We start from the raw sequence: 16,880 nt of genomic DNA on the forward strand, positions 1-16,880 counted from the left end.
CTCCCATCCCTTTCAGGTATGCAGATTTCCAAAGGCTGTCTTCAAGGGCCAGCAACCAGAGTCCAAATTGTCTTTGATGTGTGGGTGAATGCTGGGATGGAATGCAAAAGGCCAGGCTCCCTTCTCCTCCCTAACAGGTGAGCGTGAAAAACAGCCGCTGCTACAGCTGCTGTCTCCATGGACAGCAATAGGTGTTTTTCTAATCCTCTAAAGTACCTAAGATATGCTTAGTCGACACATGACTGATTAACGACAAATCAATCTGGCTCACACACAAAAAGCTATACAATTACGAAGGATCATAAAAGGAAAAGAGGAAAAAATAAACTGCTTGTTTACTTCAAAGAGGCTCAAGAGATACTGAAACATATAGTCTCCCATATCAGAGGATCAAGTACTGATATGGTATAAAATAACACAAAAAATATATAAAAGTGATGGTGATGCTGTAGTTTTGTCCAATATTTATTTTCTCTTTCTGTTGTGCTTAAGTGAGAGGAAATAAACATAAGTGGTGCTGAGCATATACCAGAGTTGCTTTGATTTTGAGCATTTCGTTGACTCAAAAAATGTGTATGGAAAAGAGGTCTGGAGAATTCATGAAGCTACTACCTAGGATTAGAATTTGCACATCCCAAAAAGCTTGGAGAAGCAGGTATGGGGAAAGAGGTTTTAAAAATGAGTAGGTTGTTAAGTGGAAACGCAAACAAGGCATGAGGCAGGATGTATGACGTGACTTAAATGTGAACTGAGGAATGGAGGTGCTGAAGGGGGTATGTTAATCACTCATGGAAAGGCCTTCCTTGACCTGCATCCAATGCAGGACACCAATCACATTTCAAGAAAGAGTGACAAATTTTAGAAAGCTTAAAGAAGAGTAACAAGAATTATGAGGAACACCGAAAGCATTGCCCCAGGGCTGAGGAGGGAAAGAGTGATCTTGTTAATGGGTAACGCAGTAGACATGGCAATAGCCTTCTTTAACACGTAAAAGGGGATAAATCTTCCACCAAAACAGTGAAGTACTTAAGTTTCAGGATAGACATTAGAGAAAATAACACCCACCCCAAAATACTCCCAGTAATGAAGATCTAGTAGCACCATAATCAGCTTTCTTGGAAAAGCATGGAATCTCCACATTGCAAGTCTTGAAGAAATGGCTAGACCAACATCTGCCTGGGATAACTTAGGCGCAGCTTAGGAGTTCACTACTGGAACACATGGACTGATGACATGACTTCTGCCTTATTATCTGTGATATCTGTGAAACCTCCCAAAACATCTGATAAAGCAATAGAAACCTAAACCATACATTCTTGATGAATTAAACTTGTTTAAAAATAGTAATAAAAAATTTACAGCATCCCATCCCTGTGCATTAAAGGAGGAGGAGTGAAGCAAATAAAGCCCATAAAGAGTCCTAAGTTATGCCTTATCAAAGCATCTCGTGTTGATTCATGAGAACCAGCCTATCATGCAAAAATTGGACAGTTTTGACTTCATTAAGTGGAGAAAAAGAAGCAAGTTAGAATCACTGTCCAAAATTTAATTACTCAAAAGCAGGCTTGTAAACTTGTACTGCTCATTAAAAACTTTGGTGCTAGTAAACCTTAACCATACAACAAGCTGAATACCTAAGTGACAGATTTAAGCCTTAAAAGACAGGTCCAAAAGCTATTAGCTGTTAAAACAATGCTGACTAAAGCACAGTTAAGCAAAACTCAATTAATTTACAAAATGAATTCTGGGTAGAAGATAGAGAAAACAGTTTATTTATGGCCTCAGCAGAATACCACGACATAATGTGAAACAGCATTGCTGGAAGACTGCACATTCTAATGCCCATTAGAAAATACTAATTTCAAAAGAATTAAAACCAAAATTAAACACTCCTTCTTTGCTCCAATAGATTTCATTATCTAGAAAGTATGCTGTATGACATGAAATGGACAACCTGAAAGGTCAACCGGAAAGACTCTCAGATTTGCTGCACCAACCACGATTTGCTGGGATATATTTAAAACACAGGAGCCTCACCAATGCGAAGTATTGAATCAAGACATTTACGTTAATGGGCCTTTGACAGACTCACACTCAATTTTTTTTTTATACTACACAGAAACCATACAACATGAGCACCATTACAAGATATATAGCATATGGATACCATTAAAGCTCAATTATAATGAATACTTGCTCATTTATTTCTCTAAGCACTACTGCAAGGAATGTAGCAGCAGTTTTACAGATGTCAGCTGGAAATAGTAGCCTTTCATTTAACTTGCTGAAAGATTGTTCCCTCCTATTAACTCCCTCGTAAAGATGTGTCAGTGTTGTAACAATAAAAATGTAATTTTAACGTGAAGTTTAAACTGATGAAGGCAAATTTCTGGAACAAACTGCTTCACAGGCTCACTAGCCTCTTTTTAATTCCTTCTGAATAGCTCTCAAACTACCCCACCATTGTACAAGTCTCATTTCGTCTCTGCCTTCTGCTATCTGAATTCCTACAGCAACATCCATGTGTCTATGGCATTTACTGCTGGGATTTTATTATTGCTTGTTGGTGGGCAGCAGATTGTTTAATATAGAGCAAATTGACTATTCTGATAAGTCTTTAAAAATTACCTTCAGTTATACTGTATTCTCTAGGCCAGGTCCACTCAGTTAGGGTATGGTGGACTACAGCAAGCAAGGTCTGCTCAGCAACAAGCAATAAACGCAAAGTTGTTAAATTTTAAATGTGAGATTACAGTGAGAACATGGGAGAACCCCACATATTTTGGGTGTTGGCTAGGTGCATCCACCCAGCCATAACATTGATACGATAATGCCATACAGTTAGTAGGAATACAGGATTTTTAGCAACAAATCATTGCAAAACAGCATAGAGAAAATAATGAACAATCTCAGCAGATACAGAGTCTTTGGCAATCCTTATTTCCCATGATGGGAGAATTCAGCATCTTCTTTTACAGTTTCTTTCTTAATACAAGTATCATGCTGGCCATCATAGCAGAAACCAAATGATATGACAGAAGATCAGCTTTCAAAGTTATATGTACATGCCACCAACCAGCAATCAGATTAAAAAGAAAAAAGTTAAAAGTTTTTCTTTAATAAAAAGAAGGAAAAAAAGATATTAAAACCCAAACTAGCTATCAAAACTGGACACAAAGATTGAAGTGCTGTGGTTAACGTTCCATACCTTTCATACTATGAGGAAAAACCACACATAACTACAGAAATCCTTGAGCTATATGACTAATTTGATTTTGGAGGATCTCTTGGACTTCGCTACCCATGTCATTTCTACAGCCATCCATTTTTTCCGCACAGCCAAATGAATTATACCACTGGATATCACTTAGGGTTATATTTTGTCCTATGTATCTACATATTAATTCTGTAATGTGTGCTCTTTGTCAGATGTAAGATCTAGTATGAAAGAACATAATGAAAGGATAGCTGATCTAACTGAAAGTTATAGCACGATCAAACTGATTTACAGTACCGGAGTGTTTAATCTACCACAGAATGACTTCAAAGAATATATAAGACACTTCAAAATAGCTCTTTCTCCAAATAGCTGCATTTCATGTAACTATTCTTATTTTGCCATGTGCAAACTGAGCTTTATTACTGTGAATGCTCATGAAAATTGTGTTACACGGGTGAGTGCAAAGGAAACGGCAAATTTGAAAATAAAACAATACAAAAGCTTAAGATACTGACAAAATGGTTTGAAGCAGACAAAAATAATGAAAATATGAATTGTTCACAACCATGTGTCTAAACAGGAAAAAAGCCAAATTTTCTATATTCTTTATTAGATTGATTTGTTCCAAAATGAATTGTTCAATATTACTAATGCAATAATGCAATAAACTGCACTGCTGCCAATTTTTTATTTTGAAATACAAGTTAATTAATTCAATGGAAATTTCTTTATATGGCAAACAATATGGAATACTTCAGGATCCTAAAAACCATAAGATGGTGAACACCACCATGCAATATTCACAGTAATTAACCTCAGCCAACAAATGTCAGACAATTTTCAAGTTCCATTCTTTGTGTTTGAACTCTTTTGGGTGTGGTTGTTTTTTCTGTTTGTTTGTTTTGGTGTTGGGGTTTGTTTTTTTTTGCATCTCCAGGAGTTATAGATAAAGCAAATCCAATATGAGATCTGTCTGACTCTTACTCTCTACCACTAAAACCATAGAATTTCCTAGTAGGTCCTTCATGAAATTCCAATTTGATTAGAGCCTCAGTAACTCCCTCCCCCCCAGTCACTTATATATTTCATTGTCATTATGGAGTAATCAGATCATTTTATTTCCGATTAAAATTTTTGATTTGGTTTGCTCTTTGCTCAGCTTGAGCTGGATCAAACAAAAGATATAGAAGGCTTTGCTTTACTTTAGGTATCTAAGACCAGGTTTGTGACCATCACACAAGTATGTCAGAGGTGCTGAGCAAATATCTACCTTTAGGCACTTTGGTATTTAACCATAAAATGCAGCACAGCAAGTGGGGAAGACTGGGAGAAACACTTCAGAAGCTCACTCCTGAGCTGAACTAATGTGCTAATGAAGACATCCACATTGATTCTTTGATCTTAATTGTTCACAAGCCCTTAAGCCATAACATACCCAGCAGCCACCTATCAGTAAGATCAGACAGATTTAAACTCTATAGCTAATGCTTTCTTATAAAGGAAGCAATAACCGAGGGAGCTAAGGAAGTGAAGGACCTCGGTTCAGTTCTCCTCCAGCTGAGGAGGTTCAAACCCATACCCATGAAATTCCTGGAGCACATCTCAAGTACTAGGCCAGGAACAGTTCTGGCAAAGGTTGTCCATCTTTTCTCCTGTTGAAATTGTGTCACAAAGTAAACAAAATGACATATTCACTGGGCTGAAAACTCCTGGCTATTGGTCTCCAAGAAGACCTTCTCTAATTTATTCCTAATGAACACTTAAACAACAAGAACAAAAGCCCTAAACAGGACAAGCCCCCCCTCCTCCCCCCGCAAAAGCCTCAGGTAAATAAAGCAGTTTTTTTAAACTATGTGTTCACTGACAGGATGCTGAATAGTTTTGGACAGTTTTCAGAGTCTGATCTACACAGATGGTTTGTGCTTTCCCCCCTTCCACTGTTAAAAATAATACTAAAGATAAACCTTATTGACAAGATTACGATACTTTGTTCACCAGTGCATTTTAGGAGATGAAATCTGATAGTAGCAAAACCAGTCAGACTGCTTAAGAGCATTTTCTATGATCAATTCTGCTGCTAGGATCCTAGTTCTAATTTTTGTTCAGTAGCATTTGATTTCCTAATAGACAAGAGGCACTGTGCATGGGGTGATCCACAATAACCTTCACGCCTCATAAAGGCGGCAAGAAGAGCACAAACACTCCCCATTCAAGTCACATTGTCATGCTAATTCAATACACCCAGGTAATTTCTATTTCCCCTTTGTGTTTCTGAAAAACATTTATAGATAAGTTATGAAAAATGCAAACTAATATGACCATTGCAGTAATTGCATTGGTTAGGTTTATTAATTTGTCACAATTAAGGCAATAAGAGTTTTAGTAACAGCGTTATATTAGTTGATTAGTTTTGAAAGTGATTATCCTGAGAACTCTATTTAATTGGAAGCATCTCAATTTACAGGGTACATTAAATTCTCAGTAGCTTTTAAGATTATTCAACATATGCAGGTCAATTACTGGTAATCACTGTTTCATACAACTGCTTCATAAGAAACTTCAGTACAACACCGGAAAAGAATAAAAAAGGATTCTAAAAAATACAACTGAATCTCAGTCCTAAAAGATAAAACCAAACTTCAGTTCACATTATTACACTAAAAAGCAATATCTAATATCTAAACTGTTAAAACCATTCTGAAATGGAAAAGATTCTAAAAATTTGAGCAAAGATTAAAGAACAGTTGTCTACCTTAAAACAGATGATGATAATTTGTCAGGACTGCCAAATTACTGAGTTGCACTAACTGCACTCATGCCCAGCTGCACATTAATTACCAGATTAGAAAGTTATAATTAATTTTCTTAATATCACTACACTGCTTTTCTTCCTTGAGTTAATAAAAACAGATTGCAATCAATCTTTGTTAATTCATGCTGCAGAACAGAACTACTGTAGCTATTTCCATATGCGAAAAGCACCGCATGCATAGTTCTTGGTGTAATACCCTGCCTAGAAGCTGTATCTTCTGACATTTTAATGAAGTGTTGTAATAAGGCAAATAAATTATAAATTATAATTTGACTTAATATAGTTAGCAGAAAAACTACATAAGCTTAAAAATGAATTTTTAAAGAATCTTAATGACAAAATTCAGAATTGGATAGTATTTCAACGTATTTTCAACTAGAAAAGAGGTTTTACTTGTAGTTGCATTGTTGAAAGATCTCACTGCTAAGACTCTTTAAATTTCTTCATCAACTGACTTTGACGTTAAAAACTATTAGAAGTGTTCCATACTTGTCTAGCCACCTTAGAGCAGAAATTGCAAGAAGTTTTAAGAACTACTGAAGGAAAACAACTTTATCGAGACTAAAGTTCATCAGAGTTCTGATCAAGAGCGTGCAGTTACAACTACTGCAAAGATAACTAATGCAGCATTCAAGCAGCATACATTTTCCTGTGTCCATGTCTGTAAAAGTATCAAAAGTCATCTTTATAAGACTGAAAGAATTATTTTAGGGTTCTCATGTGAGGAAAGGAGAACTGAGTAAAATCAGTGCACCTTTTTCCATTTTCCATTTATGCCGGAAAGATGTTTTATTTCTCCAGCCTCATTGCTGCTTAAAAGTTATTTCTTTGTGTTCCTTGCTTCCCCCAGTTTGTAAAGGATTAGTGTACAAATATGACAACTATGACATCATAGCTTCCAAAGAACAGTAACCTATTTTATTCTGATCTAATAAAAGTCTTTACATGGTCAGCTGAGGTGTCAGAAAGGGAAGATTGAATATTCAAATATAACAAATGAAGGCTCAAAATGTTTTGAGAATGGAGTTTTCAAATATTCATATATTCAAATACTGTGTTCAGTTTTTGGCCCCTCATTACAGAAAAGACACTGAAGCACTGAGTATGTTCAGAAAAGGGTAACAAAGCTGCTGAAGGGTCTGGAGCACAAGTCTTACAAGTAGTGGCTGAGGGAACTGGGGTTGTTCAGCCTGGAGAAAAGGAGGCTGAGGGGAGAACTCATCACTCTCTACAACTACCTGAAAGGAGGGTGTAGAGAGGTGGTGGTGGGTCTCTTCTCCCTAGTCACAGGCAATAGGGAAATGGCCTCAAGTTGTGCCAGGGAAGGTTTAGACTGGATATTAGGAAACATTTTTTCACTGAAAGGGTTAGTGAGCATTGGAACAGGCTGCCCAAGAGAGTGGCTGAGTCACCATCCCTGAAAGTATTTAAAAGATGTGTAGATGTGACACTTAGGGACGTGATTTAGTGGTGGACTTGGTAGTGCTAAGTTAACAGTTGAACTTGATGATCTTAAAGGTCTTTTCCAAGCTAAATAGTTCTATGATTTTGTTATAAAGTATTCCAGGGGATAGTGAAAAACAAGTAATTCTGTATTTGAGAGCAACTAGAGATAAGAAAAAGGGATTTTTAAAGAAAATATATTCTTCAGCAGCAAAGTCAAGCACAACCTTTTTTTTATTTATCCATTCCCCCAAACTTTCCTAAAGCAGCCCAATTTGCCTTACACTGCTAAATATTATAAATATGTTATATCTATATATACATAATATAAAACATCTATATGTGTGTATAGATATATATACACACCCACCACCTCTGAATGTATACCAAAATATGCCTAAAGATAGCTTGATTACCACACCTTCCAGAATATTCAAGTACTAAATATACGCAAGACCTTAAGGAACAATTTATTGCCTGATATTACACTGGGAGAAGCAGAACTTATGGATCAACTCTTCCATAAAACATCTTACCTCAAGGCAGCAACTCTAGCATGTGTCCCATTTTGGGTACTGCAGAGAGGCAGATGAGCTAGACAACCTCAAACACAGGAGGGAAGGAGGAAAGGACTGAAAAACAGTCAGTCCAGAAGTCTCAAAACACATATCTGGGACAACACCCAGTACAGTACCAAATTCTCAATTTTTGCAAGCTATGAAATGGAAACATCTGAAACAAGACTCAGTGAAGCAATCCATAGATCTGGAAAACATAACACACCCAGGATTCAGATTCTTCTTATATAAGATGTGGGGGCAAGGGTAGAATCACAGTTTAGTGGAAAAAAAACATCCAACAGAGCTGAAAATCACCACTGGTTCTCCTCCAAAATAGAAATGGATCAGCAAAGGGCAGCAAGCATGGAAGAGTAGCAGGATTAGAAAACACATAAATTAGAACAGGAGCAAAGATGGATTGCAATTGTTCTTGATTTACAGAAAACGTACAACTAAAAGGTACCGGATGATCTCAGAAGCTTGTAACAAAAACCTGAAACTTCAATTAAGGATTCAAGTAAAGTCTGGATGCTGAAGAGACACTATAGGAAACAAGCTAGCTGCTTCCCAACCAAAAACTGTGCCATTACATTGACTAACACTGAGACAACTCAAAATAACAAGTACATCGCTTCAGGTATCTATATTTAATGCTGAGATTTAAAACCAAGGATGTGTTCTGTATTCAGCCGGATGCATGAAGCTGGTCACAAACCTGAGAAAATCCAACTAATGTTCAGCAATTATGCAAACAAGGAAGACAATAATCCTTCCATCATTTTAAGGATCCTGAGAAGAAAGAAAACTCCACAAATCTCTCCAAATGCTAAGGCTTACTGAACAATTAACAAGCAATAAACTTTAGTTTCTGTTAAAAAAAACAAATCAAAACTAACGCTAAAAATCAGTCTGCATGAATGTTCTTATTATTCTGATAGAACGGAATGATTTATAGAGTAAAAGATAACCTATTTAATGCTGATTTGTTATTTTAAGGTCACTCTAAAAGATTAAACGGAAAACTGCACTGAAAGACTATCTGATATATCCATGAAAATGGATATGCCATGAATTTCAGAATGAAAGATGTCAGAAGCAGTTATGACTAGTCAGCTAAAAATTAAACATGCTTACAAAAATGGCATAAAAACCACCCATCAGCATTGGTATAAAGAAACTGAAAACCACAAAATTCAATTTCATAGAATCATAGAATCATAGAATCATCTAGGTTGGAAGAGACCCTTGGGATCATCGAGTCCAACCATCTCCCCTACTCTACAAAGTCCTCCCCTACACCATGTCCCTCAGCACTGCATCTAAACGGCCCTTAAACACAGCCAGGGATGGGGACTCCACCCCCTCCCTGGGCAGCCTGTTCCAACGCCCGACCACTCTTTCTGATGCACCTTTCCCACGCTTGTCACCATCTACCCTATGTCTCTGTGTTTCAACCAGGGCCTGGTTAATTTATGACCAGACTAGTAGAAAATTTGAAGTACCTGGTACATGCCATAGGTGACCAGGGTGAAATTCCTACTCCAAACACAGAATAATGCAACCTGCTTATCCTGATTCAAATCCCACCCCCATTTCCAGCGGAGAAAACTTTCATATCTTTTTTATAATTCAAACACAAAGAAAAGCCATTTTCCGTTCTTTTTAAGCCATCAAGACAAAAATTTATGATAGCTGGGGAAGGTTTTGATACCCTGAAGACAGTGTCTGCTGTGGAGCGGGGCAAAACCCATGAAGTGAAGACCAAGACCCTCCTGTAACCAGCTGGCTTCTCTCTGGGACTGTCTGGCACAAATTCTCTTATGTTTTATTAAAGAACACTACCTATTGTTATCACCACAGAGATCAATAAAATGTTTGCAATCATACATTTTATGCTGAGGAATCACATTACTAATACTCACATAGGGCTTTACACAGACAAGTAGTATGATAATTATGAACTTGTAAGTATTTATACTCACATTATAGTGCACTAATAAACTGAGGGAAAAAAAGTTAGCGTTCAAACTTAGAATTTGTGACTAGAATCTCTTTCCTTTGGCTATAAAGAAAGCACTTGAACTGAGCAAGATATTTTACAGTAGCAATAATAGGTCCCAAATCCTTTCAATGTTATTGCCAGAGGGCAGCCTCACACACAAATTCGGCATTACAATATTGAACTGAAGCTGCTGTTTGAATAATGCAGCTTAACATTACGGGCTATTACCAAAATAATCTTTTTCTGTTTGGGTTGGTTTTTTTTTTTTTTTCCTTCCTGCCAAACAGATGTGTTCCTTGAACTCTCTCATGGAAATTTTCTAATGTCTTTATAACAAGATTTTTTGCAGTGGCAAATCAGACACCACAATGAGTTAAAAGTATCTATCCTGAAAATTGCAGTGATGTGTACTGAGATCTACAATCAGAAAATCTTAATTTTAATAACACTCTCAGACCAATCTTTTTTGAATTTATGTGTGACCATGAAAGAATTATTTATAGAAACTCAAAGGCAAAAATGAAAGTTTTTAGTTCTTTTAAAATGAAATACAATTTTACAACAGTTCATTTGATTCTTGTTGAATATAAAGCACTTGTCATGCAATGCAGAACAGGCTACTCAACTGAAATAAGGCAAAGACATGGCAAGCAATTCGCTTACTGTGATCAATTCTAAAAAATCAATTCTAAAAAAATGAAATTGCTAATTGGATGGAATATAACACAGTAATATCAAAATGCCCCAAACACAAACCATTTTTTCAAGTTTACTTTGCATCCAGTACTGACTCAAGAAACGTAAAGCCTAAGGTCGTCTTTAGTCAATGGAAAGAGATCAGTATCTCTAGAAGGCAAATCATTCTATCCCAAAACAGATGTTCAACACCAGACAAATAATTTTTAGATGGGTAACGTTCAGCTAGGATTTATCTCTGCATCCGGGGCTAATACAAATCCATGCTGTGAACCAAATGCTTGAGGACAAAATCTGGTTTCAATTGGCCTGTTTTGGTACAGGGGAAATCTCAGTGTTTAACTCAAGATCCAAATCTTTTTTGATACTATTACCACTTTAATTTATGACATCAGTGGAGCATTTGCCAAAACCACACACACATGAAATCTTTATTAAGCATGCAAACTAGACTAGTTTTAGCTTTTTCTTCTAAGGTAGTTTCGGTTCCTTCCTGTAAAATTATGCCCAATTTAGACAGAAAAGATAAAATTAAAGACTCCATCTAAACACAACTTCTGCATGGTCCTACAATGACAAACTGTGCAGACAATGTAAGTCTTTTCTCTTTACACCCCTTTTGAAAATCAGGTTTATTTTATCCAAAGAGAGACAGTTATGAAGAATAAGCTTTATTTAACTCTGCAGTATTTTTTATTTAATTTAGACACTAGAGTTAACAGTGCAAACCAGAAAACTTAAATTACCTGTTCTGACTGAATCTCTGCAAGACAGTGCTTGTTGAGTCATTAGATCAAGTAAAAGAAGAGAACATTATAGACACAAGTTGACACTCAGAACACTTTCTGAAATAACTCAACATTTCTGATAGTGTAAACGGCAGAGTTAAGATGTCCAAAAGGTTTACTGAATTTATGTGTTTGGATCCTTTCTTCTTTTTATTTTCAAACTTTCCCAATGCATTAAGATTTCTTTACAAACAATAAAGGAATATACTTGTAATCGCGTTGATTATGATGTTTTAGAAGAAGTCTCATAACACAAAGAGAACCGTTTTGTTATACCCTAAAATCTACATATTTTCTTAAGAATACTAGAGTTCTTCTAATGAGGAAGGACACGGAAGACATTTAGAAGGCCATCTATTCCTCAAGTGACTTAGGCACATATGACCTTAAACATGTTCTGAAATGGGGAATTTGAATGTTTATAACATTTTCATGCAAGTTCCTTTATCTGAAGACCAATATTTCATACCTCAGTGGTTGGTTTATCAGCCACATTTCCTCCTAGGAGGAAGATGTTGACAGATAAGCTCCTTTAAATGCCTGCAACCTAAAATACTACCAGTACTCTAAAACACCAGAGCATGTGCCCCAGGAGAGAACAATGCCTGTGCCTGTGTCACCCTGGCAGACACCATGGCATTTTAGCATAAAATCCCTCACAAAAGCTGCCAGGCTCTGTTGGGCCAGACTGGTGGTAGGGGGAGCCATCATGCTCAGCATGACTGTCATGGAACAGGAATCTCAACTGGTGGTAAAACCTAAAGAATTCAAAATATAAAATTATGGACATATTTTTCCATGTTATTTTCTTTTTATCAAGTAATGGGAGAGAAAAAGGAAGCTGTGCTGTGCGTGTCCCTTCTTGCTCTGAACCCACACAATGGCTCTGAGGGCTTAGTAGCTCCGAGAAACTTTTGTTCAAACCTTGAATGCTTTGAGGTCTGGAAAACCCTGGGGCATAACTTCAATATATTCTGTACAAAACGTGTTAATTAAAAAAAAAAAAAAAAAATAAAATCAAAAGAGGACCTTGATTTAAAATCATGCTGACAATATCCCAATAGCATAAATATTGCAGCTTTGTCACTTCCATCCTCAGTTACCTACAAATGAGTAACTACCTTGTTCAAACAATTTAGCAATTCTTCTGCTATCTCACTTTGTAAAATATGTAATATTGAATTCAACTAAGGTCCACCATTTATGTATAATCAATGCTAAAGTATAAAAGACAAAAAATCCTAGGCTCATGTCCAACACAGTAAACATTTTGTTTATATTGAGTAAATCCTATAACTCCCCTGTGATTTGATTTTGATATAAATTAATCAAGTTTCTTCCAAACTCCTCCTTTTTGACCTCTGTTACCCTTCCCTGCTCTGACCCACTTCACCCACACCTCATAACTTTTTCTTCTATACAGAACTTCCCATGGTGCCTATATCCATAAATGCTCACATTATTTACTTTTGTCACTGAGCCAGTGGAACAAGCACAGGACCCCCAATAGCCACAACATTTGCAAACAGATTGGACATCCAAAAAACCCATTTCTGGATTGTTCTGTTTCCAGAAATAAAAATATTATTTTAACCATCAAAACCTTTTTCATTAAGGTAAGGAATAACTATTTTTCAAAGTTGTAGATGCACTTAAAAGTTATATGACATTGATTCTTCATAAAAAGCCAGGCACCTTAATGTCTAACAGTATTGCTACATAATACCACACAAGGGATAATAAATAACCTTAAAACAACTGTTCAACTGGTTAATGTATACTGAGCAAACATTTTATGGAAAATATATTCTTTCATATAGGAATGTTTGTGGGTTGCTTATTAGAAAGTAGTACTGTGGTCTCATTGGAAAAAAGAGCGCCTGAAAAATGATACAGATCTACTTTCAAAGGGGGAAAAGGTGACATAAAGAGACAATTTCCATCCAAAAAATATTGTACATAATCTTATACTCCAAAGTTTATTCCTGACTGATCCAATAAACTAACAGCAATCTGGGTTATTCTCTGCACTTCACAGCTAGGTGTCATCCCATAAAGACAAGCCCCATATAGCTTCCTTTTTAATAGTTACGGGGTAAAAACAGATACATTAAAAAGTTTACTTGATCTTACGAACACGATAATATACCTAAGCACGGTATTTGTTAAGATTATTTCACTCAGAGAGTTATAATTTCAGACCTAAAATTCCAGAATTTTTTATTTCTATAAATCTGAGAGGCATACTACAGAAATACACAAGCAATCTGATTTCTCAGTCAAGAATTACTTGAAGATTTTGGAGAGAAAGGGAAATGAAAATTTTAGCATGAAGAAGCCAGATTGTCACAGCTTACTGAGAAGAAAAATAAAGGATCATGAACTAGCGATATTTTAAGAAGCTGTTATAGTTGCTCTTTTAAAAGTACTGAAGATGAAGTATCTAAACAAAGGATTTGAGCGAGGAAGGAAAATAAATAAGAAAGTAAATAAATAAATAAAAGAAGCTTTGCCTGCTTGTGCTCCTTATTCCCAAAAGGAGATTCAAACCTCTCAAGCCACCACGACTTTACACACATTTCCCCCCTCTAGCCCTTCTTTGCACCAGTGCTTTCAGTACTTTCAGTACTGGTTACTCAAGTAAGCGAGGCACAACAGGAACTTCAACTTTAGCAGTATAAGGAGAAGTGAAAAACAGATGCTGAAGATGAACGGAAGATAGACAGCAGTATCAAGAACACCACAAATATGGAAATGCAACTGAAACATTAGAAAGAAAGAAAAAGGAATCCCAGCACAAACTAACAGTCTAATTACTTAAAATGTACTTCAGAAACAAAAGAAAATGTTACAAACACACACAGTCAAGAACTGGCTAATAATTTCAGTGGAAGAACAGTACTTCTTAATATATTGGATAATTAGTGTTTCACAAATAAGACAGCAAGAGTCCCACAGTTATTAAGTTGTGAGGAAAGATGCAGGATGAAGAAAAACAATGGCGAAGAGAAAGAGCACAAGACTTCAGGTGGATGCCTTTGGTATGTAAGGACACACTCAGATGAAAGTATATGTTTATGCACAGAGACACTTGAGGAGAGAGCAAGTCTGGTTTTGATTATACAGGACGAGCAGAGAAAACAAACTATTTTGTGAAGAACATTTGCATAGTAAAACAAATATCCAGCTCATTTGTTAATCCAAAAATAGTCATTTAAAAAAACCCAGTGACACCCACAATCTATTGTGAGTGATCTCCAGTTTGAAGCATAAATCAAAATAAAATAAAATACTAATCAGAAATGAGGTGTATTAGATCTGCAATATATGTAGGCTTCAGTGGCTTAGCATTTCCTAAGCGTGGGTGACAGCGTATTTGTTTACGCACAGTATTATGAAAGAGTCACCTACTGAAGGTCAAATTCAGACAGATGTGCAAGGATTCAGAACGAATAACCAAGAACCCAGCTCTTAACACAACTTTTTTCTACTGTAGCAAAGGAAGTTATCTCAGCAGAGATCCTCTTCCACTTTGGTGTCAGATAAGAAATGAATCCCTTTTCCATCACCGCCTGCTACCATCTGTGGCTGACATCTGCAGCACAGCACTACAGCAGTTGTGAGAAGCCAGGAACAAAACCATACAGACTGACCACAGAATTTGAACTATTTGCATAAACCACTGATACATTTAGTAGATAAGCAGGGATTTAGTCAAGGGCTACATATAAGACAAGTTTTTAGCCTAAATACCTTAAATATGTTTACATGTGGTATGTAGAATAAGGTACTGTTGTGTTGCAATTGCAAATGTATGCTGGGCTTCTGTACTCCGAAGTTTAACAGCTTAAAAACAAGCAACCAACAGACCTCAAGCCCTTGTGCTACTGAACTTGTGCAGAACTCATTACAGTCTGTTGAGAAGAAATCGTTAAGTAACCAAAGTCCAAGGATCATCACCGGGCAGGAGTTAATCAGCCCCTTCAATGATGAGAAAGTTCAGGAGGCACAAATTCCCCCCTTTCCTGCACACGGACATGCTTTTTGCTTCCCGTCTCACTTCTGTTTGAAAGGAAGGTGGAAGATAAACCTGTCTGAGCTGACACACCAGGGGTCTCTGTAGGACTGGCTCTGAGCAGTTTACTGGGAAGCCTGAAGCAACCACAGCCAACCAAGCAAGCATGCAAGTGTACGTCCCACTTCGGGGAAAAGGTGTACCCATAAATACAGATCGAGCAGAGAACAGTGGAAGATGCTGACTGTCAAGGAAGGAATCATGCAAAAATACACAATATGACACCAACACATGCACATGTGAAATTCTGCTTGATTCTCTTTCTTGTGACAGGTGGTGCTGCTGTTTATCCGCAGGAGAATGAAAGCTGACATGACCTTATGAATATACAAATATACCACACAGGTGTAACTCTCAATATTCTTCCCCAGGCAGTGTAAAGAAAACATTTTATTTACCAGCACAGTGTCACCGCTAGCAGGCCTGAGGCAGACCAAGGAATTGCTCACATCTGTCTGGAGTCACATACTGGAGGCCAGAGTGACTTCAGGAGAGCATCTCCTACAGCAACCACGCCGCTGTCTCCAAAGCACAACCACTCCTCCGGAGAGGGGGCGGAACAGCCAGTCACTCGTAGCAGGTATCACTCTTGTTTCTCAATATGCTGGTATCATGTTTGAGAACAGGTAAGAATCCGAGTACAAAGTGGCAGGAAACGTTACCCTTTTAGAGTAGCACTTATCCTTACTGTATGTATAACAGCACTAAAAGCACTTCAGGAAAAGTGATGAGTGACATAGTAACTGACCAAAAACCAGCCAGTTCTGAGGTGCATAAACGTATTTCTATATGCATTCATGGACGTACAATGAGTATCTACTTAAATTTCCTAATTTAAGCTGTAGAACCAAGTATCTTATATCAACTTTTATCTAGCTGGAAAGACAAAAACTGCGCAGCAATTGTAATAGTTCTGTGATGAAGACAGTTTCAACACAACTTTTTTATACTCCAGTCACTAAAAGGCAGTTGGTTTACCTCTTAATGTTAAGCAATGCCCAAGGTATCCCAGTGGGAGTGTTGAAAGCAGGTAGCAATTTCTCTCCAAGCTCCACTGCCTTTTTTCGGAAAACCTGGAAGTTAAGAAGAAATAAAGTGTTGGGAAATGCAGTGTGTTGCTCCCACTAAATTTATTTAGACAATACCATTATCGAGCGTAACAGTACAAGTTACAAGTACAGTCACAACACAATGACGTGTCCCTGGTTTTTTTCAGGGCGACGTCAAAGGAACGAAGCAGCACAACCTGTTTTCCATCACACACGGGCATGAGAGAACTCACAC

The 16,880-nt window shown here is 37.0% G+C and overlaps 1 protein-coding gene across 1 annotated transcript in view; it reads right to left on the reverse strand.

Annotated features, from left to right (window-relative positions):
- Positions 1 to 16,880, reverse strand: part of MAN1A1 (mannosidase, alpha, class 1A, member 1) — a 134,769-nt gene that overhangs the window by 39,251 nt on the left and 78,638 nt on the right. The window contains exon 5 of the mRNA XM_014966467.1: positions 16,575 to 16,669. Within this exon, the coding sequence (XP_014821953.1) occupies positions 16,575 to 16,669 (95 nt within the window). The remainder of the gene's footprint in view (positions 1 to 16,574; positions 16,670 to 16,880) is intronic.

The sequence above is a fragment of the Calidris pugnax genome, unplaced genomic scaffold, assembly GCF_001431845.1.
Source record: "Calidris pugnax isolate Ruff unplaced genomic scaffold, ASM143184v1 scaffold31, whole genome shotgun sequence".
NCBI classification, from domain to species: Eukaryota; Metazoa; Chordata; class Aves; order Charadriiformes; family Scolopacidae; genus Calidris; species Calidris pugnax.